Source organism: Leuciscus leuciscus, assembly GCF_965113295.1.
Source record: "Leuciscus leuciscus genome assembly, chromosome: 12".
Classification (NCBI taxonomy): Eukaryota; Metazoa; Chordata; class Actinopteri; order Cypriniformes; family Leuciscidae; genus Leuciscus; species Leuciscus leuciscus.
In genome coordinates this window covers 33,952,799-33,980,607 of record NC_138736.1, presented here as the reverse complement: position 1 = coordinate 33,980,607, position 27,809 = coordinate 33,952,799, and the positions used below count along the sequence as shown (strand labels likewise).

General features: G+C 38.0%; 2 protein-coding genes and 1 long non-coding RNA gene across 3 annotated transcripts; 1 reads left to right on the top strand and 2 right to left on the bottom strand.

Moving 5' to 3' along the window:
• Window positions 1-5,671: 5,671 nt before the first annotated feature.
• On the bottom strand, window positions 5,672-8,169 carry LOC309511821 (piggyBac transposable element-derived protein 4-like). Its single transcript, XM_082187147.1, has 2 exons — window positions 7,957-8,169; window positions 5,672-7,580 (listed from the first exon to the last, which is right to left on the bottom strand). Exons 1-2 carry the CDS (start codon window positions 8,097-8,099, stop codon window positions 5,702-5,704), a joined length of 2,022 nt encoding a protein of 673 aa, XP_082043273.1. The 5' UTR covers window positions 8,100-8,169; the 3' UTR covers window positions 5,672-5,701.
• A 7,412-nt stretch (window positions 8,170-15,581) lies between these two features.
• On the top strand, window positions 15,582-16,591 carry LOC309511258. Its single transcript, XR_014210563.1, has 4 exons — window positions 15,582-15,666; window positions 16,025-16,078; window positions 16,266-16,492; window positions 16,576-16,591. It is a non-coding gene; the product is annotated as an uncharacterized lncRNA (long non-coding RNA).
• A 7,450-nt stretch (window positions 16,592-24,041) lies between these two features.
• On the bottom strand, window positions 24,042-27,323 carry LOC309511194 (CMP-N-acetylneuraminate-beta-galactosamide-alpha-2,3-sialyltransferase 1-like). Its single transcript, XM_082186323.1, has 5 exons — window positions 27,282-27,323; window positions 26,875-27,183; window positions 25,409-25,599; window positions 25,145-25,324; window positions 24,042-24,681 (listed from the first exon to the last, which is right to left on the bottom strand). The coding sequence occupies exons 2-5, from the start codon at window positions 27,145-27,147 to the stop codon at window positions 24,615-24,617; spliced, it is 711 nt and encodes a 236-aa protein (XP_082042449.1). The 5' UTR covers window positions 27,148-27,183; window positions 27,282-27,323; the 3' UTR covers window positions 24,042-24,614.
• Between the last annotated feature and the right edge of the window lie 486 nt (window positions 27,324-27,809).

The following is a 27,809-nucleotide window of genomic DNA, read 5'->3' as shown; positions in this document are numbered from 1 at the left end:
ATTCATGTGAGCACTGTTGCTTTGTTTTTAGCCATTGTTTAAGTCCTCTTTTAAAAGCATTTCCATCGGTCTCTAGTTTTAAATCAGTGGGTAAAGCATTCCAGAGATTTGGCCCCTTTACTGAGAAAGCAGACTGACCGAACGAGGTCTTACACTTCGGGACTAGACAGTCACCTCTGACAGTAGCTCGTGTGTTCGCCCGATGAGAGCTTTGACGCCTACTTACTAGTTTAGAAAATGATGGTGAGACATAATTATTTAGACATTTATAAACCAATGTAATATAATTAAAATCAATAAAACTTTCAAAGCCCAAAAGCTTATGCTTTCTCAAAACATCACAATCAGGGCCGGCCCTGACCAATTTGCTGCCCTAGGCAAGATTTTACCTGGCGCCCCATGCATCACAGCCCATTTCACCCCGTCATTGTGTTCATGATTTAGCATATATATATATATATAGGCCTATATACACACACACACACACACACACATTACAGCCTAAACACAAATACCAAGAGCATTACATAGCATTCAAGTCAAGTCCCCATTATCTTTTATAGCACGATTTACAATAAAGATTTAATGTGAACTTTCCAAAAGTTTGGAAACATTACTATTTTTAATGTTTTTGAAAGAAATTTCTTCTGCTCATCAAGCCTGCATTTATTTGATAAAAAATACAGAAAAAAATTTAATATTGTGATATATTATTACAATTTAAAATAATTGGTTTTCAATTTATTATACTTTAAATGATCATTTATTTCTGTGATGCAAAGCTGAATTTTCAGCATCATTACTCCAGTCTTCAGTGTCACATGTGACATCCGGTCTATCACATGATCCTTTAGAAAACTTTCTAATATGATGATTCATTATCAAATTTGGAAACAGTTCTGCTGCTTAATATTTTTTCATAACCTGTGATACTTTTTTAGGATACTTTGATAAATAAATAGTAAAAAAATTTTTTTTTAAATGTTTTCAAAATAGAAATCTTTTGTAACAACAATATACACTACAAAATCAATACTTTTATTCAGCAAAGATGTGTTAAATTGATAAAAAGTGATCGTAAAGATGATTTATATAATTAGAAAATATTTTTATTTTATTTTAAATAAATGCAGTTCTTTTTAACATTTTATTCATCAAATATATTAGGCAGCAGAACTGTGTCCAACACTCATAATAAATCAGAATATTAAAATGATTTCTAAAGGATCATGCGATAGACTGGATGTCACATGTGACACTGAAGACTGGAGTAATGATGCTGAAAATTCAGCTTTGCATCACAGAAATAAATGATAATTTAAAGTATAATAAATTGAAAACCAATTCTTTTAAATTGTAATAATATATCACAATATTTATAATTTTTTCTGTATTTTTGATCAAATAAATGCAGGGTTGATGAGCAGAAGAAACTTTTTTCAAAAACATTAAAAATAGTAATGTTTCCAAACTTTTGGCCTGTACTGTATCCCCACAACTGCACAACTGTAGAGTAAAACATTAATAAAAAAGTGATAATAAAAAATGCGTCTTAAAACTGACATGATTGTTACAAAACCACACAGTCTGGGGACTCTGGAGAACTCAGAACAACTGCTAACATTAAGTTTAAGGTAAAAATAACTGCCATGAAATTATAGTATCTTACTCCTATGCCATAAATTGTTCATTCACTTCATCACTTTACCTCTGTCTTTATCCCCTTTTATCCTCTTCTCTTCTTTTTGGCACTGTATCTATCGCAGACTATGCTCATTTATAATGTGTCATGTAAATTCGGCCTTCCGTCACAATCAGGAAACTTTCACCGCGTCTAGAACTGGCGCGAGCTGCCAGGCCCGTTTCTACGAGCTGTGTGTTAACAAAAGCAGTGCTGTCTACATTGGATGCGGAGTCGCGCACGCTACACAACAAATTACCAACAACTGATCGCGCGCGCGCTCTGTTTCTGACGCACTTCAAGCACTCGATGGGCGGGGGACGATTGGTGAGCCGGACTTTTTTTTTTTTTGGTAGTATTTCGAATTAATGGTTTTAAAATAGTATTATATATAAAAAAATAATAATGTAAAAAAAAAAAAAATTCACTCGTTCACTCATTCTGGCGCCCCTATGGATGAGTGGCGTCCCTAGCATTTGCCTATACCGCCTATGCCGCGGGCCGGCCCTGAACCACTGTGTCGTCCGCATACATCTGACAATTTACCCCCGGACAGCATTTTGGTAGGTCGTTTATATACATTGTAAACAGCAATGGGCCAAGTACAGACCCTTGCGGTACTCCCATGTTGTTAGCATGTAGAGGTGACTTAACCCCATTGACCCGAACACATTGCTGTCTCCCAAGACCTAAACCACTGTAAAGCTTCAGAGGATATTTTAAATTGATTCAATTTATGTAGTAAAATACTATGATTTACAGTGTCAAATGCCTTTTTTAGGTCCAGAAACACTGCCCCGACAACATTTCCTTTATCCAGTGTTTCTTTAATTTTGTCAAGCAGATAACAGTTAGCTGTTTCTGTTGAATGTTTGTTTCTAAATCCAAACTGCAATGGATAAAGCAGCTGGTTAGACTCTAAATGTTCCGATAGTTGCTCTGCGACAATTTTTTCCAGAATTTTAGAAACTACCGGAAGGATAGCAATAGGCCTATAATTGCTTGCTACTTCCTTATCACCTGATTTATAGACTGGTACAATTATTGCTGTTTTCCAGCTCTCTGGGAAAATGTTTGTTTGTATTGATAAATTTACTAAATAAGTAATTGGCTCTAACAGACAACTTTCATATCTCTTAATTAATGCAGCATGTATGTTGTAAATGTCTTTAGACCTGGAGTTACTCATATTTACAATCACCTTTTTAACTTTATCACAAGATACCTCATTAATACAGAATAAGCCTGTGTGGACATTGTCAGGCTTTTCAAGAGATGACTCGATACACTTAAAATTACTAGCTAAATCTTGTACAGATTTGATAAAAAAAGTATTAAAAGCATTTGCAATAGCCTCATTACCATGAATCAAGTTATGACAAACTTTAAGACCACTTATTTGTGAGTATTTTTTTCTGCTTGAATTGGATAGTCTATTTATATGTTGCCACAATTTAGAACTATTTCCACTAGCTTCTTCAATTAGTTTAGAAAAATAATTAGTCTTGGCCTTTCGCAACTCTGCTACTACTTTATTCCTCAAGCCTGTATAAATAAGGTGGTCAGTAATTGTTTTTGTTGACAGAGACTTTTTAAGAGCAATATCTCTCTTTTTAGTGATCTGAAGGATGTCATTATTAAACCATGGTAAAGAGTATTTCTTAGGTGATTTTTTCCATGTTTTTGTATGATTACTTATTAGATCATGTAACACAGAGTTAAAATAGCTTATACTGTTGTTTAAGTCTGTTTCTTTAAATACCTTTTCCCAATTAACTTCCTTTAAATCATGTTTAAAATGTATTTCTCTAGATTTGGGAATTCCTGTTGTTATAATTGGATTTTCAGATTTATTATGGTGAATTAGACGTTTTTTGGTTAGCTTTCTCACTATCAGTGTCATGTTATGATCTGAAAGGCCAGTAATGAGATTATATGTTTTTGTTACTCTCTCTGGCCTGTTGGTGAAAATCAGGTCTATAAGAGTTTCACTCTTTCTAGTAATTCGAGTGGGTCTATCAATCAGCTGTTTGAATTTAAATTTGTCCATGGATGCCTTTAGTTGTAATTTACCACTTTTAACCATCCAATTAATATTAAAATCCCCAAATATCATACATTCACAGCGATTGTCAACGAGAACAAGAAGATTTTTCAAATCGTTATAGAAATTCACATCATAACATGGAGGATTATAAAGCACAACTATATTAAATTTCATGTTTGGAGAAAGAATTACATTTAATCCCAAACACTCCATATTTACTTTCAAATCAAGTTCCAAAATTTTAAAATGCTCCCTAATATAAATTAAAACACCCCCTCCCCTTCCTTTGACCCTATCTCTCCTATAGCAAGTATATTCTGGTATATTAATCAAATCAGTAGGAACATTTCGATTTAACCAAGTCTCAGATATACACAAAAAATCTAAATTAGAATCAATAAGTAAATGATGTATCTGGTCTATTTTCGGCAATATGCTTCTTATATTTATATGTCCTCCCAATATTCCTTTGGGTTTTGTTTCAGAGTTCCAGATGATTTTAGCATGATTAACAGTTTGAAAGAGTCTTGACTTACTCTGTTTCAGCATTGCATGATTTATTCCATGTATTTTGCCCCTCACGGGACTCGGTCTTTGTTGACTTTTCTCCACCGTCATTGACGGGCCGTCATAAAATCGATCGTTTGTAGCTGGTGTACGTAGGTCAGTGTGAGGTACATAACTCACCCCAGTGTCCGTGATAGTGGTCCCAGACTGATCAAACGCTGCCGCCGCTCCTGCCCCTCCCGTCAGACACTCCGAGCCCGGAGTTTGTAACTTTAGCCACTGCTTGAGTCCATCCTGCTCGTCCAGAGCACCTGTTGATTCACTACCACCCGGCTCCGCATCTCCACCAGAAATGGCCGGACTAGCCCGTCCACTCGACCATGCATCCCCTCGCGAACCACGTCTACGAAAACCCCCTCCGACCAACTGACACCCAGGGGCAACGCATGCAGCTCCACCGGAAGAAATGCTTTCCAGCATCGGAGTTAGGGTGAGTAACGAAGATGTTTTAGATGTTATAACGGACTGGAGTGTCACTGCAGGTGATGCTGACTGCATCTGAATGATATCATGCGCTGTTGAGTTAGGCTCTGAGTGAGAAAGTGGTCCAGGATTCAAATGAACATCTCCCGATAGTAGCAGCAGTAGCTGCAGTATTTTGGCTGAAGAAAAGCTATTTGTACGCCGCCTTGTGATTTTGAACGCTGGCTTAAAAACCAGGGCTCTGCCATTATTCAGAATCCGTGTAAAGGCTGCGACATAACCAAATCCAAAGAAATATAGTTGTGGTTTTTCTGATAAAATGCCCAGTGGATCAATGATAAAGAGATGATTAGGATGAGTCTTTGGTGAATTGCCCGTGAGTAAAACAGGCAGCAAAACCAAGATGCCACAGGTGATCAAATACATGCCGGCATTGCTTTGCTCGTGTTTGCCTTTACTATTACAGCTCTGTTTCACACTACCTTGCCGCAGATTGTTTGAAGGCCAAATAATTACCTTAAAAAGTAGGCTGAAAAAATATCTGATGGCAATTTTAAAAGGTTTATAAAATCCTAGCACATGAGTGGAGCCTTCCAAACCACTCAAGACAGGTGCTGCCATCTTGCCTTGCCTTCCGGTAAACATCACAACATGGCAGTCCATGGCAGTAATGGAGATGGAACACCATGTGTTTGGTATCTATGGATTCAGAAGACCCTACGCTAACATAAGAATGCATGTAATGTGTTTATAAAGGAAGTATGAGTAAAAAATGTACAATAAACTAGAGAATTTCAAAAACGAAAATTTTATTTTAGTCATTTATTACTGAAAATCACACCTCACATAACAATAGTGAAGAGTTTTTGAACACAAAATATATTTTTCAAACCCTTTGCTTGACAGACATTTGTAATTGTTCAATCAAAAATGTAAAGAACAATGAAATAATTAACTATACAAACAGTCCCAGGCGTTTTTTCTCAGGCATGCCAGTGAGCAAAGCAAGGCCTCTCCAGGAAGTTGCAGAGGGCCACCTGGCATGCCCCACACTGCCAGGGGGTCTTGTTGTACACTCTGCTTGCCTTGCAGTTCTCACAGTACTTTCTGGTATCTGCAGGCTTGTGTGCAGGGTTTGCTGGGTCCAAGGGGGCAATGGGCAGGGGTGTGTGATGGGTTGTCCTGTCTGCAGCCACTGTTGTCTGAACCTTAGTTGTCACCCCAGCAAGTTGAGCACAGAGCTCCTCCGTAAAGGCTCTGTGTGTCAGCGGTGTACTCTTTTGCTCTTCACACAGTTCTTTGTGGAGGATGTAGCTGTTGCATGTGGCAATATCCACAAAGTGTAAGAACATAGTCTTATACCATCTATGCGCTTTGTGGTGAGCAGAAGTGTACTGGATGAGCTGATCAGACAAGTCCACACCCCCCATGTATTTGTTGTATTCCACAACTGGAGTGGGAACTGGAATGCTCACTTTCTCCCAGGTTCCATCTCTCTTTTTTTGCCTTCTCGCGACCTTCTCAGATGTGTAGGCTTGATGGATGGTCGAGCAGATGGACACCTCTCTTGTGTCCATCCACTTGACAAAGAGCAAGTCACCATCTCGGATCCATCTGATTGTGCCTCTTTGGGATTTTTTGGAGAGGGCATTCACGGTGGATTTAGGGGTTTCCTTCCTCCCCTCTCTATATGTACCACAGGCTCTAAAGTGCAGAGATGACAGGTGTCTGAATAGCTGAGGGCTTGTATAAAAGTTATCACAATAAATGTGATAACCACTTCCCAAATACGGTTTGTCCAGGACGCCCACAACTGCGTCATAGGAAAGTCCAAAGCCAGTGGGGAACTTTGCCTTCCCCGTGTACACGGTAAAGCTAGAAGTGTATCCATTTGAAGAGTCGGCCAAGATGAACAGTTTGAATCCCCACTTAGTTGGTTTGTCCTTTATGTACTGTGTCATCCCTGTTTTGGCTTTTGTTGCCACCATCCTCTCATCTATTGCCAGATTTTTGTTTGGCTGGTAAAAGGACTTGCATGCTGCCTTGATTTCTGTCATCAGAGGCTTGAGGCGAAACAGTGGGTCATGGTCTGATGTGCCCTTTTTGCTGTCATTCACAACGTCCTCAGCCGGATCGCTCATGTGCACATTCGAGGAAATGCAGAGCCACCTGTCCCTTGGCATCACTTTCTTTGGAAATGGCACTGAAAATATGTTTTTTTGCCTCCAGTAAGCTTTCACTGATCCAAGTTTTAGCAGTCCCATGAAAATGACAAGTGCAAGATATTTTAGAAAGTCTGTGGGGGTGACATCAGTCCATTTGAATTGCAGTCCTTCTGCTATCCTCTTTGTAGCTTGCTTATTTGTGTTACTGCACAATTTTCTGATGACATTATTACTGAAAAAATGCTGGAACAAATCAAGTGGACTGTACACTTTGGATTTATCCAGTTGCACTCCTGGGGGCCTGGCAGGGGCAAACCTGGGAAGAATGGGTGCCACATCTAGATCGCTTTCGGTTTTCCAGTGTTGTTCAGGTGTTGTACGGTGTGGGGAGCGATCACGGCTCAGTGTGGGCCTCTGAACACTCTGTGTAGATTGTCTGCGTCTCCTCCTCGGTGAAAGCTGAGGTGCTGGTGCCGGTGTTGCTGATGTGCTTGGCTGGCTCAATCTCCTCCTCGGTGGAAGCTGAGGTGCTGGTGCCGGTGTAGATGACGTGCTTGGCTGGCTCAATCTCCTCCTCGGTGGAAGCTGAGGTGCTGGTGCTGGTTTTGCTGATGTGCTTGGCTGGCTCAATCTCCTCCTCGGTGGAAGCTGAGGTGCTGGTGCCGGTGTAGATGACGTGCTTGGGTCATTATCATTACTGAAATAAATGTAAAAGGAGAGAGCAATTACACAATGAAACTGGAAGCTTCTTTTTGTGTCAAAATTCAATGTAGAAAAAATAAAAACTCCACTATAAACTCATGTAACCCTATGAAACTCCACTGTACACTAAAAACACATTTCACCTCTCTTGACCTGAGCTTACAGTGAAGGGTGAGATGGTAAGTCAGTTTATTGAAACAAATTTCACACCACTCTTGAACTGAGCTGACAGGGAAGGGAGAGGGGGGTACACTAAAACAAACATTTCATGTCTCAATCTCTCTCTCTCTGACTAAAAATCCAATACATACAAATACTCAAGATGCATGAGACAATAAATAATGATAAAGAGGTTATTTGAAGTTACATACCAGTCCTCAAATGGATCTTCCCCATCCTGGTAAAATATTTCGTCATCTGTCAAAAAGCTGTCAGCTTCGGATTTCTCCCCGTCACTTTCCAGTAATTGTTCCAGAACTTGTTCTGAGGTAAATCTTTTACTGCTTGCCATCATAAAAGTGCTAAAACAATAAAATAATAATGCTATAACTGCTAATATGCTATATATATATATATATATATATATATATATATATATATATATATATATATATATATGTATAAATATTATAATCGTTCTGTCTCTCTCTCATATAAATCTCTGTTCAAAAACTCCGCTCCGTTCGCTCTCTGTCTCCTTCTCCACTCAACGCTGTTTGCGCTGTCATATCACTTACTATAGTACCACCCCTTGCAAGGCTACAGAGTCCTCTGATTAGCTAGAATAAGTCATGGTAACCTTCCTCTGATTGGGTAAGAAAAATATTCCTCCCAGCGGCAATTTTTCCATTGGTCTTTGCGCGTGGAATATTCCTAACAACATCGATTTCATTGGCCTTATACGCAGTGGTATTGCGCAACAAGGAAGTGTGTATGCCATATACCTTTGTTTTCAGCGGAATCTGAGGAAGACGGCAAAAAAGACCGCATCTCTCTATCATTAATAGTTTTTAAGATAATTACACATTTGTAAAAGTACCGCCCAATCCGTCCCCAGAGGGTTAACTAGGAACGAACTCCTAGACATCAGGAACAACACACCAAACGACATTTTGCTGACTTTTGAGCATTCCGACATTTTATTTGACATCCTAGTTGGCGGAGCTGCGATCCTGTACAAGCGCTTCAAAAGACGCAAACGAGGGAAACGCGCGGGCGCGCTCGTGAAGTTTCGATAGCGCGGATTCAGGACTCCAATGCTGAGCATTCACTTGGCAAATCTCCGCTCTCTAGCAAATAAAACAGACGAACTACTACTCCTCACCCGCACAAACAAGGACTTTTCAAACTCGGCTGCTCTTTGCTTCACAGAAACATGGCTGAACGGTTCCATACCAGACAGTGCACTAAATCTAACGGGCTTCCAGCTGTTCAGAGCGGATCGCGTCGGCGAGTTAACTGGGAAAACGAGAGGCGGTGGATTATGTTTTTATATCAACGAAGGCTGGTGTTCAGATGTGACAGTGTTGACGAAGATGTGCTGCCCTGATTTGGAAGCTCTCTTCATTAACTGTAAGCCTTTTTATTCGCCGCGGGAGTTTTCCTCATTTATTCTGGCGAGTGTGTACATTCCCCCTGACGCGTGTGTGAGCGCGGCATTGCAACAGCTGGCTGATCAGATCACACACACGGAGCAAAGTTACCCGGACTCTTTCACTATCATTCTCAGCGATTTTAATAAAGCTAATCTCACTCGTGAACTGCCTAAATTCAGACAGCACATCACCTGCCCCACCAGGGACACTAACATACTGGACCATTGCTACACTGCTTTAAAGGACGCATACCACTCTGTCCCCAGAGCAGCTTTGGGACTCTCTGATCATTGTTTGGTTCATCTTCTCCCAGCCTACAAGCAGAAACTTAAATCTGCTAAGCCAGTTGTAAGAACTGTAAAGAGATGGACCAGCGAAACAGAGCAGGTCTTACAAGGTTGTTTTGACTGCACTGATTGGAGTGTTTTTGAGGCTGCAGCCACTGATCTGGATGAGCTCACTGACACTGTGACATCTTACATCAGCTTCTTTGAGGACATGTGTGTCCCCACTAGGACTTTTTTAACATATAACAACGATAAGCCATGGTTCACTGCAAAACTAAAACATCTTCGTCAGGCCAAAGAGGATGCCTACAGGAGTGGGGACAGAGCCTTGTACAAACAGGCCAAATACACACTGACAAAGGAGATCAGAGAAGCTAAGAGGAGCTTCTCTGAAAAGCTGAAAAGCCAGTTTTCAGCTAACGACCCTGCATCAGTGTGGAAAGGCCTGAAAGCCATCACCAGCTACAAGACACCATCCCCCAACACTGTTGAGAATCAACGACTGGCCGACGATCTCAATGTATTTTACAGTAGATTTGAAAAGCCTGCTCTCACACCCCACACCCGCTCTGACCGTCTCTACACACAACCATCAACACCCCCCTCCCTCCCCCCTACTGCTTCTCAGCCTGCACCTCAGATCAGTGAGGGGGATGTATGCAGAGTCTTCAGGAAACAGAAGATAAGGAAAGCCAAAGGCCCAGACGGTGTCTCACCAGCCTGTCTCAAAGCCTGCGCTGTCCAGCTGTCATCCATCTTCACACTGATTTTCAACAGATCACTGGAGCTGTGTGAAGTCCCCTCCTGCTTCAAACACTCCACCATTATCCCGGTACCCAAGAAACCTAAAATCTCTGGACTTAACGATTACAGACCTGTTGCTTTGACATCTGTGGTCATGAAGTCATTTGAGAGACTGGTGCTGGCCTACCTGAAGGACCTCACTGGACCCTTGCTGGACCCCCTGCAGTTTGCTTATCGAGCAAACAGGTCTGTGGATAATGCAGTCAACATGGGACTGCACTACATCCTCCAACATCTGGACAAACCAGGGACTTATGCAAGGATCCTGTTTGTGGACTTCAGCTCCGCTTTCAACACCATCGTCCCGGATACCCTCCTGAATAAACTAACCCAGCTCTCTGTGCCCTCCTCCATCTGTCAGTGGATCATCAGCTTCCTGACAGACCAGCAGCAGCTGGTGAGGCTGGGAAAAGTCACATCTCGGACCCTTACCATCAGCACTGGTGCCCCCCAGGGGTGCGTTCTCTCCCCACTGCTTTTCTCCCTCTACACAAATGACTGCACCTCCAAAGACTCCTCCGTCAAGCTCCTGAAGTTTGCAGACGACACCACAGTCATTGGCCTCATCCAGGAGGGTGACAAGTCTGCTTACAGACAAGAGGTTGAACAGCTGGCTGTCTGGTGCAGTCATAACAACCTGGAGCTGAACACGCTCAAAACTGTGGAGATGATAGTGGACTTTAGGAGAAACCCCCCTGCACTCCCCCCTCTCACCATCATGGACAGCACTGTGACAGCAGTGGAGTCATTCGATTCCTGGGCACTACCATCTCTCAGGACCTGAAGTGGGACAATCACATTGACTCCATTGTCAAAAAGGCCCAACAGAGGTTGTACTTCCTTCGTCAACTGAAAAAGTTCAACCTACCACAAGCACAGATGACTCAGTTTTACTCAGCTGTTATTGAGTCGGTTCTGTGCACTTCTATAACTGTCTGGTTTGGGTCAGCCAGCAAATCAGATATAAGAAGACTACAACGGACTGTTAGGACAGCTGAAAGGATCATTTGTGTACACCTCCCCAACCTTAAGGACTTGTACAATGCCAGAGTGAAGAAACGGGCAGGGAACATCATCACAGACCCCTCCCACCCCGGCCAAAACCTGTTTGCACTTCTGCCGTCAGGCAGACGTTACAGATCTCTGCGCACTAGAACATCTAGGCACAAAAACAGTTTTTTCCCCCATGCTATCTCCAGCTTAAACAGCTAAAACAGCAATTAACACCTGCTGTATAATTCATTCAGTACTTGAGAGAGAAGCAAGAGGTTTTTTTTTTTTGTGTGTGTAAATACATATACAAATTTTATTTATAGAGCTGTTCACACAATGCACAAATCTGTACATAAGTCTTCTGTTTCAGATGTATACTAGAACTATTATTATTGTTTATTCTATTTATTTATGTTCTCATGTAAATGCCTGTTCTAATGTCATATATGTATGTATGTACCAAGAGCTCCTGTAAAAACCACAAAAAATTCCTTGTGTGTTTGTGCACACTTGGCGAATAAAGCTCATTCTGATTCCGATTCTGATTCTGATATATCTGTTACTCAGATAGCCAAAATCAATTTCTTTATTTACTCCGAAGGCACTACTAAGAATAGAATTCAAGAAATATCCAATATAATTGTCTTTTGTCTTTCAATGCACAAATTATTTTAACCATCTTGATGAGTACCTCACATGCTGAGGCCATGAACTGGGTACATGGACCTGGTCCTGAGGTGGCTGCATAAGCCAATCAGCCACATTGGCTCTGGTAGATCCACTTAACATCAAGGCGATTCAAAAGGAGTCATGCCAGTAGTGGAATGAGTAGTTGCTCTATAGATGTGGCTAAATTCTGTGACAGTCATTTTCCATGGTCTTGACTGAATTATTGCAGACTGAATGCAAGTCTTGAACACTCTATGGAAGCGCTCAATTGCTCTGTTGGCAGCTGGGTGGTATACCGGCGTGCACACATGAGTGATGTCCCGGTATACCACCCAGATGCCAACAGAGCATGTCCCACGATGCCCCTTGCTTCAAGAAAGGCTGAGAATTCCGCAGCTGTAAATTGAGGTCCGTTATCCATAACTATGCACTCTGGACACGAATGCAACTTCAGGCCATTTATTATGGTTGTCCATTAGAGTAAGGCTATAGTGTTAATCCCAGGTAGCCGACTTGAATGGGCCCACTACATCCATTACTAATTTTCTCCATGACTCAGCCGGAAAGGGCAAAGGCTGAAGTGGGGCAGAATGTATTTTAACGGTTTTGTCTGAAGCCTGACACAGTTGACATGATGAAATAAAGCATGTGACCGACTCATTTATCCGCGGCGGCCAGTATAGGTCGCGTAGTCACTGCTTCGTGCGCATGATGCCCTGTTGTCCCTCATGCACGAGCATCACTAACCTATGAAGTAATGACACAGGTACAATGAGACATGATCCACTCAGAATAAAGTCGTCTGTTGCAGCAAGTTCATGTCTTAATTTGTGGAATGGCAGCTGGAGGGGGTCAACGTGTGAAGAAGATACTCGTTCCCTCTTCTAGAGAGAACCAAGGTTACGTCAGTAACCGAGTACGTTCTCTTACGAGAGGTTCTCTCGTATTGCGTAAGTTGCTTACGCTACGGGAACCCCTTGTCAATGCCGTGCGCGCCAGCATCAACCACATATAGTCCCAAGGGCGCTCCCGGGGGACACAGATCAGTGGGAATAAGACGGCCAACCTGAGTGGGCCAGTACATGTACATAAGCACACAGTAACATGTGGCAAAGAATACAGAGCGGCACAGCCGGTCCATACTGATCCCCTGGCTGAACTATCCTCACAGTGTAGTTCAGCCAGGGGAGCTAAAATTAGCATGAGAGCAGCCTGCGCATGATCGAACCTGAGCAGAACGTACTCGCAACTTAGACTGACAAAAGTCTAGCCTGCAGGGCGGGAACTTCTAGGTTGTAGAACCTAACAAATGTAGAGGGGGAGGCCCAGCCTGCCGCCGTACAAATGTCGTGAATAGAAATCCCGCTGGACCAAGCCCACAAATAAGCCATCCCTCTAGTGCAGTGGCCCTCACTATTTTTTTCATGAGAGCCGCACTGATAGGACAAAGTCAATAGGAGAGCCACTTTTACCGCAAAGGTCATTCTTTATTATTTACCAGTCAAATTTGTAACTGCGACACGATGATTTCCCTTAATAACACAAGAAGCAGGAATACCTTAATGCTGGGATGAACGGAAGCATGCATGCATTTCCTTGACCTTATTCATGTTGTATTTGTAGCTTGTTGTTGCAATCCTTGTGAGGGATGCAAGATGTTCATTGGTGAGCTGGCTTCTCTGTTTCCTCTTAATAGTGTTCATGGTTGAAAATGTTGACTCACAACTGTCACCCACCTTTACTTAAGAAAAGCCTTCCAGTAAGCCAGCTACATAGAATAAAGTGTATCTGTTCAACAGAGATTTAATTTGAGGTCAGAAAAATTGAAACAGAAATTTTGGTACAGTTTAAAATCAGACCCAGACCCGTAGAAAACTTTTTTCATCAACCATCCTCTGTTGACGTCATTCCAAAGAGCAAAGAATTGAAAGAACTCTGCACAACTCCAGTCAAAGCATCAATCATATGCGATCCCTCCTGGTAACTACAAGTGTGGAAATCATACCCAATGTCAATACACTAGGAGGTTGAAATATTTCTCACACCCTAGAACAAGCAAAAATATATTTATAAAAAGTATCATCACCTGTACTGTCATTTATGCTATATGCTGCCCATGTGGACTGTTGTAAGTTGGTGAAACATCAAGAGAATTGAGAATCGTAGTGTCATACAAGATGTTAGTAACCTGGTAGCACAACATTTTAAAGAGCTTTGTTTTGGCATTGAACAAGTTTGTTTATTAGGCCGGGGAGGAGATAATGATGTGAATCGTAGGGAAACTTTTTGGATTTTTACTTTAGACACAATGTCTACCCAAAGGTAGAGTGACCAGATTTCTCATGGTGGAATACGGGATGGGATGGACAGCCACTAGTTGTTCTTGATGTCTGATGAAGGCCTTAACAAATAATGTTTTATTAACAAAGTTCGGGAGGAACACGTTCAAATGATCTATCAGTTAATCACATCATTCCAACCAGCAAAAAGTAATCAACATGTCTACCCAATCAACGTGAGTGGAGGTCTAAAATGCCAAATACGCATCCTTTTACGCTGATTATTTGTAAGTGTGAACTCGTGAAAGTTAAAGTGTTGCACCTTTTCTTCAATTAAGAAAATCAAAAAAAATTAAAGATAAAAAGTTATTATAACGTCATGATTATAAAACTGCCTTATATGCAACTGTGTCAGTTCATTTTAACCTATAGGCCTAATAATAATAGATAATAGAATAAATTAGTTGAGAGAGATTTTTGAGAAAAATTAACTTGTATCTGATATATATCCAAAATGAATCCATATTGAATTGAATCGCAAGATAATGTGTTGGGAAGGAACAACCAATCAGATCAGTTGTTACTCCATTACGTCAGTGGTCAGCTTTCTGTTCCTGATGAGCCGACCATGCTAGGTACCACTTGGGTTTCTCCAGTACTGAACTTAACTTTCATGGTCAAAGTGGATATGTTTAAGTTGTGCGTCAATGATACCATACGACACAACATACTACCTCAGATACCACGTCTGATAAGATAATTCCATGCAATGCCCTGTGGTCTGAGTGACTGTGCCGTTCATTGTGCTGATTATTCATGCTGGACGTAATTAAACTGTTACTTCTGATTCCTGCCCCCTGTGTTCTGACCGACAGTTATTTACTTTAAATCCCCCAGTATTATACTGCTATTTCTCTTTACAGTAAATAACTGTGATTCCCATTTCATCATGGGAATTTTCTGTGACGTCTAACACAACATACAGAGACTTACTGTATTGTTTAAATTTGCTGTATACTACTGTATTTGTCTAACACCACATACAGAGACTTACTGTATTTTTTAAATTTGCTGTATTCTGTATTTGACGTATACGGCCTCTCTGGCTGGCACCATTCCATCGTGCTTTTTATTTCCTAATGTTTGCCTTACACCGCGTGTCTACAACGCTATAATAGCCAGAGGCTGTCTATATTGGACACATTGAAGCGACCGGACCTTTAATACAAAATGCAAACCTGTTTGTCCCTTGTCAGAAATAGCGCGGCTGCACTACACTGTCTGGGATTTGTCGTGACTCGTGTCGCGCCAGAGCATCCAGTGTAATATCAGTGGGGTAAAAAAAAAAATATATATATATCAGTGGGGTCTGTCTTTTGTTGGATCGCGCCGTTCGTGTCTGGCCCGGGGAAGAGACGGAACTCACTTCACCGAGAGAGAGATCAGCAACCAAGGTAAAAAACAACAAAAAAAAACATGGTGTGTGTTGACAGGATTGTGCCCAGTTTAACCTATGTTAACGTTAGCCTAACGTCGTCAACATGGCGGTAACGAACTTTACCACGGTAAACTGCGCTAACGTTTCATTTTACACACTTTGTTAGATTATTGAATTGTCTAGTTAAAATATGCCAACGAGCAACGCGTTTACATTAACAATAAATGTGAATAAACTAATGTGAAATTCTGTAGATAATGTTGGCCTACTGATGAGAACCTTTATAGTTTTAGCATAAGTTTGCAAACTATAACATATTATAGTTTGTTTTACTGTAATGTAATATTTACTTCCATTTTTATATGTGTTTAAAGGCAACTGCAACAAAGCGCCAATTCGCGCCAGTGACTTATAGCAAGATTCCAGAGGTAAGCCATTTGTGATATATTTTGAGATAAGTTTGCTGAAATGATTAGCAATATGTGAAAATTGCATTGGAGCCACTGGTGCAGACTAGGTAGCTTACAATATCTTTTAAAATCTCTATAAAATTGGCTAACTTTATATAAAATAAGTGACCTTTGCATCATGTCTAACTTTATATTTATTACACAGCAAATGAACCAATCAGAAGATGGACCATTGTCTTTGTTCAGTCTCACCAGATTAAATGTATCCAGGTAAGCACTGCAGTAAAACTCTCACTAATTCATTCATACCAAATCTAGCATTCTAAACAACTTAAGTTTATATTTGTGCATTATTTTGATATTTTATTAGGCAGAAGACTCTCTACCATTGCAGTCCCACCTGACCAGGAAGGTCTTAATATCAGCGCACAGGTGGGTTAACTACTGTAGGAAGGAGAACGATCATCACTCAGTGATTTCTTGCATGTGTCTTACTGTGTATTTGTCTCAAACAGGAACTCCTTCACTGCAGACGAGCTGCATTGGGCTAAATCATCGATTTCAGTCTTTCTTTCTATGGATCTCAGGATTTTTGGACAGAATTTAGGATTTGTAAGTATTAAAATTTAATCTGGCATAATTTAATTTAGTTCTTTTGTATGCTATTTATTGACAAAAGCTGTTTACAAATATATATTCTTAAGTTTTTGTGAAAATAATAATAAAAATTAACAAAAAAGGAGGTTAAAAATAATGTGACACTAATATTCTCTCTCTCTCTCTCTCTCTCTCTCTCTCTCTCTCTCTCATATAGTGTTGAAACCGGGATCTCCTCTGAAGGACTGAGTACATTAGTGTTTGTGGACACGCATACAGACCAGGGAACATTCTGATGTTGTCAATCAAGTTCTGAACAGGAACCAATCTTTGGAGAGTTCATTTATTCACAAAGGTGGACAAAAACATTGTGTTGGCTTTTTAAACTCACCCATTAATGTGTAAAAATTTCACACATCATTTCCAGCATTGGCATGTTTATTTTGTGATATATATGAAATGTTTTAAATAAAAAAAATGGTATTTTGTGATAACTTTGTCTAATTGGTTTGTATGTCAGTAGTACTTATGTAGGATACAAATAAAATTAATCATATTTCAAAATTATGAAATCTAATTTATATTTAGTACAAATAAAACTAATTACAGTAGTGTACTGATTAGCTTCGTTTTTACAGTAATGCACTGTATTACACAATTACAGTACCATGTACTGTAAAACTGAAATACGGTTTGGTACTGTAACTCTTAATTACAGTAACTTACTGGCAACAGTGTTGCCAGTAAGTTACTGTAAAAAACCCTTGAAAAGTCTAACAGTGTGGGAGCATTTTACTGAAATAGCTAACCAGGATCAATCAAGTGTGATATGTAAAGTGTTGCATATGACAATAAATGATTAAAGCCTATATCCAGCCTTTGCTTTTGCTGAGAGTATTTAATGTTGCAGTGAGGGGAAACAGTGACGATGTAAGATTGTGTTTAGGCTATTAAGGAAATGTAATTTTGCCAAAGAAGCACTTGTGTGGTGTGGGTCGGGTGCTGATATCAAGCCTAAATCAAAGAAAATCATATGTTCGGGTTTTTAACAGCGGATTCAGGTGACGTTAATCTGCACATCTTTAGTTGTGTTTACTTCTCTTCTTCCGTCTGCATCCACCTCTCCTTCTGTTCTTCTGATGTTTGGGAAAGACAATTGGTGCTGCTGTAAAAATAATTTACTAAAGGTAAATTATTTATGGAAGTCTTTATTTTATTTTTTATTTTTGTCCTTTCTTTTTGTGTGTTGTGGTGTTATGTGTTTGTTCTTGTTGACTGTATGATTTACTGCTGGCTGTGAAACAAATTTCCCCTAGGGGATAATAAAGTTAACCTAACCTAAGAAAGAAATGGCATGAGGCTTGAAAAACCAGTCTGCGGATAGATGCAGAGGTGTTTTTGTTAAGATAATAACTCTGAAGTATTATGTCATGGAGCATCTGGATTTCTGCCATTTGTATTTTCGATTGAACCATGAGTTCTTTGTCACTGGCACATATGCATGCACTGCATGGTACAAAAATATTTTTGCTTTCAATATTTCTTTAAAATGTATTAAAAGTGTTTTTGTATGAGTACTCACTGCTTTTGTTAACAAGATTCTATTCATTTTTGTTACAGGTTTTTGAATACCCTACACCAGGAATTACATCATTTTACTCTTATTCCTAAACTTAAGAATAAGTGTGATTCATAAAGGTTCCTAAGTGTTAAGATTAGGTCTCAGCTCCTAAATTATTTAAGAGTGCTGGAGAGGTACTAACCTAGTCAGGAGTAACAAGATGGCAGCAGAGAGAAAGAGGCCGCTCACTTTTCAACGAAAATATGATGTAGGCTGTTGGAGTTAAATGATGAGTTGATCAAACGATAAAAGTTTGATCAATGTATTCTTTTTGTAACTGACCTTTAAGAAATTTTATAGCAATGAAATTAAAATAATAGGCCTAATTACATTTTTGGCGACTGGAAAAATGCAGCAGTGCACCGTGATGACTTGAGCTCATCAGTCCACAGTAAGCAGGGTCTTCTTAGTAGTGATAAAAGTGATGCAGAGGTTGTTGTTTTTTTGTGACCCTAAAAGTTTGCTTAAACCATCAAATTATAAAATATTTGTATCTTTTTAAAATATTTTAAAATATGAGGGAAGAATAAAACACTAAACTTAGTGAAGGTATTTATCTGACAAAATGATTTAAAGTCAAGTCAAGATATGAAGTCGTTATTTCAAAATATCGATATAAATGTTATTTCTTTCATACTAACATTCTTATTGAGAATTAACAGTGGTTTAGAAGTTGACGTTTTATTGAAAAGAATAAAGTTTGATGTCACCATGATGGAGATCAGTGTTTGCTTTAGTTGGGCTCTTGAACTTTTAGTGTTTAACTTTAATGTTTCTCTGGCTGGGTTAACTGTGTGTCTCTGATGCATATTTGTAATTGTAGCAATCCAAGAGAAACTCAGATCAGATGATGTTGGTCACTTTTTAGTGATAATAGTCATCATGTAGTGTCCTGCTTTATTAATACCACCAAAGTGAAATATCTGATTTTAAGTCGTTAAATATTAGTTGTACATTTTGCATGAAAAAACTGCTATAGAAGATCCTGCAGTGCTGTGATACTCAGATTTTATGATGTCATTATACAGAAAATGTTTTGACAGGATCATATAGACTCACTCAGACATCAAGAATCAGTGTATGAATCACAACAATGGTGACAATGAAAAAAAATCTGAATTACTATAAAGTCACAAAAAGGCTTTGTTGGTTGTCACCATTGTTGAAATTCATATGTTGATTCTTGATGTCTCTATACTACTAAAAAAATGAACCAGCTCAAAACTTTTTCTGAACAATATATATCTTTTTTTTTTCTTTTTTTTTTAGATTGTTATAATACTGATGCCACAATACTTCAAGAGTTATGTGAAAAATTACATTAATTATAGACTTTGTATAAAGCTAAATTCCATCCACATATTATGTAACCTAAGCTAATATATTCAGAGATTTGACTGACACATCAGAGAATCAGACCATCATATGATGACTTTAACATCATCAATGAATAACCAAGATCATCTGATATTTTCTCCTGCATATATTACTATAACAAATGTGTATCAAATACACAGTTAAAGCAGCCAGAGAAAAACAAAAGTAACAACTCAAGGGTCATGAGCCCAACTAAAGCAGACACTGATCTCAATCATGGTGACATCAAATTTATTTTAAAGTTTTTTACACTTTATTTAAATTAGCATATTTTACTTTAATTTTATGGTTTTTGTTTGGCAGCCGCATCTGCCAGTCATTTGACCCTTTTTTTTATGATTTTTTAACAATGAAGGTATTTGATCATAATAATGCAGGAAATACCTGTGAAATAACAGTATTTTTTTGTTTTTTTTAAATTAGCATATTTTACTTAAATTTTAAGGTTTTTGTTTGGCAGCCGCAGCTGCCAGTCATTTGACCCTTTTTTTACGATTTTTTTTACAATGAAGGTATTTGATCGTGATTATTCAGGATATACCTGTAAAATAACAGTGTTTTTCAGTTTATTTAATTTAGGATGTTTTACAGTTTTTTGGGGAGCTGACAGTCATTTGACCATTTTATCATTTAACTGTTTTGTTTCTGTTAAATTACAGATTATATTTGTAATTTTACATACATTTTTATGTAATTTAAGAAAACAGAAAAAATACTGTATGAAAAATACAATACATTTTCTGTATAAAAAATGTGAAATACTGTAATTTGTCATTAATGTCACAATACCTAAAATAACAGCTGAATTTTTATTTTACAGATATTATTTATAATTTTACAGTGTTTTGAGTACAATTTAAAATTAAAGAAAATGATTGTCAAAAAATCACAGTTATTTTCTGTAAAATTTGGATTTTTTTTACAGTGTGTTCATAGCAAACAATGAATGCATTTTAGCATAATTTACCATGTAGAGCTTTATAGGTTACTTAGTCTAAAAACACAGTCCATTAACACGTTTTAACACGTTTTGTAAATGTAGCCTACCCTAGGTTGGTTGAAATGAATCTACCATAAGAGTCTGCTTAGGGTCTTGTACACATATCTTTAGTGTTGCAGTTTTCCTTTAAAATCACTTGCTGGATGGCAGTTACAACACTGTAAAATGATATGATCAATAAGTTATGACAACATATGTTTTTACATTTCTTTAATTTGTCAAAATAAGTTAAAGTTAATCAATATTCAACTATTTTTTTAAAGGGATAGTTGTTGTTTACTCGCTCTTATATTGTTACAAACCCGTATAACTTTCTTTCTTCTGTTGAACACAAAAGAAGATTTTTTAAAGAATGTTGGTAACCAGACGGTTGACGGCACACATTGACTTCCATGGTATTTTTTGGGCGGCTGAACTATCCTTTTAAGTCAGTTTAATGTAATTTAAGTTGAAATGACTGAAACGTCCAAGTTGATTGTACTTAAAAATAGAAGGCAGCGACTGTGAACACAACACAAGGGACATATTTCAGTAACCCTTTTCACGTTTTAACTGACAGTGACGTTTACGTGTTATATTTCACCAAGAAAGAAACCTTGACATCATAAGTTAAATACTGATGACGACAATCTACAGTGACAGTCGAAGTAACCTGAGGCTGAGATGGATCTTCGGGGGATGTATCACGGATATCTGCAGCATTTGAACTTGGGTTAGTGAGTTCATCAGTCCGATTCATGAACGAATCATTTTTCAGAGTGAGTCTGTTACTTGTAAAAAGTCAATAAGATCATGAATTTGGTGAGCTGAATTTGAGAAGCTTATCAGTCCGAACGATTCGTGAACAAATCATTTCAGAGTGTTTTTGTGAATAGGATCAGCGAATGATTGGAAGTGTATAATGAATAATAGGCCATAATTCAGTCTGAATAATAACTCACTCTGTTCCTCAAAGACGACATACATCGTTATGTTTAACAGAAATTCATTCATCTCGTGATACATGACAAAGGCTGTGAGTAAATCGTGGTGACAGCTGGTCAGCAGGTAAAACTTTACACATTTAAGTAGTGACTCAAAGACAAATATTTAAAATCAGATAAAAGTGAGAACATTCGACAAATGCTGGGACGAGAATGTGCCAAATACGAGATAACATCTGTGACTTCTTATAGCTTCCGCATTACTTTGGACTTTATTGACCGCCATATTGGCAGTGAATACTCCATAACACCTTTAACTTTTATAAGCCAGAGAGAGAAAAAAAAGCCAATCTATGAACAATCTTCTGTCTTTATGGGGGCATTTTATGCTTCAGGAGTTTCCCAAGTATCAAATATTCCAGATTTTTTATATGTACGGACAGTTGGATTACTGAACAATTACAAACACAAACACAATAATACAGACACAGACATAAATGTTTTTTTACTTCAGTTAACATTTCACCCAAAAAGACACAGTGTGCATCTGCTATGACTTTTTAATTTACATTTTTTACATTTGTTTCACTCCACCAAAACATTTATCAAATTAAGGCTCACCCAATGATATTATAAAAAGTGAATCCTGAAATTTGTCTTGACCATTTTGTTTTTGTCAGTCATTAAAACGGGGAAAAACAGCTATATTTAAATAATGCAATCAAACCTGTGGACTCACTATATTGTTTCTGGAGGCATTCTAAATCACTCCTGATGTTATGATGTACAGGGTTCAAAATGCACGTAAGGAAGACAGATGGTCACAACAACACAGAAACACACACGTCACAGATCCTTTATGTTCAAATGCCATTATGACAGCACAAAAAGATTCTTTAAAAGCAGCCTGACAAAAAGATGATATACTCTAGGCTAGAGTATACAACCTTTTTTGGCCCAGCGCCCACTATCCATTATCCAGGTCCCTTACCGCCATTACATTTAAAAACATTTTGGCAGTTTTTTTTTTTTTTTTTTTATCCATTTGAAAATCTTGTTAAATGTGCTATTATAAACTCGTGTTGGTAAAAAACGACAGTAGACTGTCATTAAAGCGGTAATGTTTGCACTTAGGTTTTATTACGCATTTATAGGAGAGTATTGCAAGAAGCAGTTTATATTAACATTACTTTCGAAAATAAATAAATACAATCATGATTTTTCATGAAAAATTATGTTAGAATTGTAGGCCTAAAATACCTTGGTATCACCTTGTTTTCATCAATGGTAGGCTATAATTAATACAATTACAATTAATTTGGTTTGTCATGATTAACTTGTGTTCATAATCTTCTATCAAGACTACACACATAATGAACAATTCAATTATTATTGTATTATTAATTATTTTTTAACTATCTTGGAACTATCCAAGCAGCGTTTTACGCTCAGATGTGACGGCGGAATTAATACATTATCAAAATGTGATTACAGAATATATTTAGATTATCCGTAAAATTGTCATTTTCTCCTTACAGTCTTGCGAATGAACAAAGAAAACATTTTGCCATTAGGCATTAGATAATGCCTAAAAATGTAAAAGTTTTGCGGTACCTTATAAATATAATTTAGTTTATTTTTATTTTTTTTAATTCGTCGCCGGATTGAATGGGAACATGATTTATTGACAACTTTAAATAAATCAACTTTCCATTCCTCCGGTGCGTGATTCTAGCCACCACCGGATTGTTGTCAGCGCGAAACACATTTTTGAGCGGATTGTTGTCAGCTCTGTTCTAGTCAGTGCTTGAGCGCTGGCCTATGACTGGAAAATAATAGTCGTTGCAAAAGAAACGATACATCGCTTACATGTCGCATTAAACTGGCAGATTTTAGAATGTTGTAGGCAATTATTTTGCAGGTAATTACGTTTAATCTTGATTTGCCTGGATCTTTGGTTTGGTGTAAACTCGTGAACGCCCCCCTTTTAAAAATCTTGCTTCCAACGCCCCCCGTTGTTCTCTGAACGCACCCGCATCAACTTAGACGTTGATGTATTGTATAGCCTACCTGTGTATACGTGGCAGTCATGGTAATGCACATACAATGTAATTTGATACTTAGAAAGACCATGCAACACTATGGCAAACACAATAAAGTCCACTCTGCATGAACAGACAAAACAATGACAAATCCATGGGCTTAAATCTAATGCCAATTATGTCCAGGTTTAGCACCTACAGATGGATGACAACCATAATTGTCAACAAAAAAAACAAAAACAAAAAAAACAAAAACAAAACAACAACAACAACACAAATATATATATATATATATATATATATATAATAACCAAACCTTTAAATACACTAATATTACTCCAGTGTGAATAAATAACCTTTACATAGGCTATTTACATGCAAAAACAGAAATACAATTTATAAGTTGTATAATATTAAGAAGTTAGAATATGTATGTGACAATTTATGTGAAACTCCTCTAGGTAAGATTATTGTTTACCAATTGTTTCATGTGAAATAAAAATCAGCATCGAAAATGGAAGGAAAAAAAGTGAAAATTCAACAATACTTCACAGAAATGCATAATTCCACAGAATTGTAAGGGACATACACATAAAATCATTCTGTTCAGTAAATACATTAATTGCTCGATATTAATATATTTATTTACCTTCTGATGTAATATATTGTATTATTTGTATTTATCTCTAATTGTTCCACTTTCCTTTAACAAGGACAATATGCTCTTGGCAGGCCATTGTAAATAAGAAACTTGTTCTCAATTGATTTGCCTGGTTAAATACAGGTACATAAATAAATATTCATAAATAAATCTATTTTGAAAATGCAGGCTTTTTGAAAAGATTTTATTAAAAGCCTTAACCAAAGATGTAATACTGAGAAAAAAAATGTCATAATTACCACCCTTTATGCATAGAAATCTTGTTTATCAGCAGAAGCTCATTTATGGTTTTATTTTCAAAGTCTCCAACATGAACGCCTCTGCTGAAGTGAGTCAAGATGCCGTCAAAATAGTGATGCCAGTGTCCGTCACTTTTCGCTCCAAACCCGAAAACATTGACCTGTGTGAGAGATTGATAAAATAGAACATCAGTGTTTGCAATGCACCAAAAGTAAAAAATTAAATGAGTGTGAGCATGGCTTGCTTGTACAGTAAATGCATGGCTGATTAGCAAACAGTCGGTAACCATAACATCCAGCTCCGTGCAAATAATTAGTTCAAATTTAGCCTATTTTTACTATCTGCAAATCAAACCTTAATTTGCATGTAGTAAGTTAAAATGAAACCAACAACGACGGCACACCTGTATGACACGCTTGTGGTTGTATTAATGGTCTGTTGCATATTGTATACTTAACCTGCACTTGATATAATATGCACTACAAGTACACAACCATTCAAAAAGGCTCAATCTAATATAAGTGCTAAAGAAAAAGATTCATTACATTAAGATTATATAAAATGTGTTAGCGTGTCTGAAGGCTTTTTAATAATTCTGTGAGCGTGTGAAGAAAATATTGTACCTCGTGATGTGTCTGGTGGTGAATACACTGATGAGCCAGCGCATGTCTTCAATCTTAAAGGGCAGAAGCACCAGATGGGTGGAGTTATCCACGTCTACAGCGCTCTCAGGATACAGAATCCGGTGAGTGGTCTTAGATCCCACATCCTTCTCAAAACCTTTTGTAGGACCCTTATTTATCCTGAGGTAAGAGCATGAAGATGTATTTTAACAGTCATCTTTGGTTGTATGCATCGTCGAGACTTCAAAAGAGAAAATAACAGACCTTATGACAAAGTCATGGCTGTCTATTAGTTGACCATAGGATGCCAGGAGGTTCCCAGAGTTTCCCACCACAGCACAGGTTCTGCAGCGATCTGGACCAGCGTCTGAGTAGTGTTCCTCATCGGGGAAGAGAGAAAACAATGTGTCCACCACATCTGTGTAGTTAGTTTTAGAGGATTCAGACTGTAGACTCTATATGAATGGTAAAACACATGATCAGGTTTAAAGGGCACCTATTATAGGCCTATTTAAAGGGCCCCTTTTCACAAGATGTAAAATAAGTCTCTGATGTCCCCAGAGTGTATATGTGAAGTTTTAGCTCAAAATACCCAACAGATAAATTTTTACCGTATGTTTAAATTGTCACTTTTTGAGGCTCAGAAAAACGCACCGTTTTAGTGTGTATCCCATTAAATGCAAATGAGCTGCTGCCGGCCCAATTGTTGGTCTGTACTGCCACCATGTGTTCAACAATCAGAACTTCAGCTACTGGGAAATCCTTGCGCTGGAATCTCTGAACTGTTGAAAGAGTTGAGATATTTTATTAAGAATATCGGAGATGAAATGTCTCTTTAAAATGGGTTGAAGAATAGCTGCCTGCTACTTAGAGATAGGAGTTTGGGTTTCCTCGGGCCTCTACAGAGCATATGTAGGCTATAGGGCAGTTTATATTATTTATTGAAAATTGTTGGTGAAATTGTAAGATGTAAATAAAGGCTGATAAAAAAAATTAAGTTCGTGTAGGTTTTTAAAAATGACATTTAATGTCACAGACTAGCTCGTTTCTTTTTAAATTTGTGATGAAAGTTGTTCACTTGTGTCATGCAGTTTAAATAAATAATTTATGATAAAGAGATTAATCTTAACCACTTTCACAAGCCTTTAAAATTATGTTAACGCTTTTTAAACTATTCAAATGGACAGTCCCGAGACTTTACTGTTGCCGGGTGTAATTTTATAGAAAAATAGCCTACATAGCCTATTGGTTGAACACTAATATGAACATTGGGGAATGCATACAAGATAATGTAAGTAGGCCTATGATAACTGTTTTACGTAAATGTTTGGCTACAAGGCGAGTAGGCATATGACTGAAAAGTGAATGTGTGCACATTTTAAAATAAAATATTGTTTGCAAATAGTTTTTAAATTGATAATAGGCTAACTATTTAATTCCTTTATAATGTAGGCCTAATAATCCCCCAGGTTCACAGACCATGGCTTAAACCTAGTCTCAGAAATGCATGTCTGAGCTGTTTTAACTAAAAGCAACTTGCACTGCTATATCTTAAAATATGTCAGTGCCATTGTTTTGTCTCAAGATCCCCATCAGTAATGTATATAAGATAGCCTAAATATCCCAATTTAACTAAGGCCTAATCCTGACTTAATCTAGTCTGTGAAACCAGGCCAATAACCCAGTCGCAGTGCCTTTTATTTTCAGACACCCAGAAAGAAGTCACGTACCTTCCACCATCGGTAGACGTCTGTCTGTAACACACTGTTTCTCCTGTTCAGCAGAGGTGGAACTGTGGGGTTGAACCGCAAGAAGAACCAGTCATCATCGTTCAGATCCATGACACAATTATCACAAGCGCACAGACCTCTTTTGGTGGAATCAACTGATGTTTTGAGGAAATTATAGATCACCGCATTTTGGAAGAACATAAAAAGAAATAAGATGCTAAAAGTGAAGAGCCCTGTGATGTACGGATATCTCCATTTAGTGAAGGGATCCATATTTTCAGCTGTTAAAGAGGAGTTAAAATTCTACAGCTGAGAAAAAAAAAAAAAATACATTAGTGTGCATTGTGCAATTTATTATTAGGCCTATATACACTCTTAAAGAATCCTTAAAAATGTTGTTAACGTACCTGATTTGAAACAAAACAGAATTATTTTTAAAAATACCAGTAAACCTGAAGAATGGGTGCCAGATGTGTGAATCCAGTGGTAGACGATCAGGTTAAATATGAGGGCTGAATCCTAAGGAGGAGGGGTTTCTCTTCTACACCTCCTGATCATACATTGTTTGAATTCACTTCTCTCTGATATAAAATACAATGCAGGAATTTGGGTTGATCCAATTTGGGCATAACTATAGATTAATATTAAAGAGTTCATTGAGGTAACAACAGAGTATTTGACATTTATATGCCGCAAAAAACTTTTTGATACAGGGTTTCCAAAGTCATTTAAAACCCGGATTTATAATGGAATTTTAAAATTGTGATTGAACCCCCATTGACTTTCAAAGTGGGAAATACCATGGAAGTCAATGGGGTCCATCAACTATTTGGTTACAGACATTCTTCAAAATATCTTCTGTGTATTTTTAGGTGAACTATCCCTTTAAGAATCAGGTTATGCTGAAACTAAAACCATAGAGTCAACTTTATTTA

What these genes read in the sequence shown, in the direction of transcription:
- LOC309511194 (XM_082186323.1), bottom strand. Translation starts at nt 27,147, where the DNA reads ATGGATCCCTTCACTAAATGGAGATATCCGTACATCACAGGGCTCTTC. An exon ending in ACGTCTACCGATGGTGGAAG is followed by an intron (nt 25,600 to 26,874) that starts GTACGTGACTTC and finishes CCATTCATATAG; the next exon opens with AGTCTACAGTCTGAATCCTC. An exon ending in AGCCATGACTTTGTCATAAG is followed by an intron (nt 25,325 to 25,408) that starts GTCTGTTATTTT and finishes CTCTTACCTCAG; the next exon opens with GATAAATAAGGGTCCTACAA.
- LOC309511821 (XM_082187147.1), bottom strand. Translation starts at nt 8,099, where the DNA reads ATGATGGCAAGCAGTAAAAGATTTACCTCAGAACAAGTTCTGGAACAA. An exon ending in GAAGATCCATTTGAGGACTG is followed by an intron (nt 7,581 to 7,956) that starts GTATGTAACTTC and finishes CATTTATTTCAG; the next exon opens with TAATGATAATGACCCAAGCA.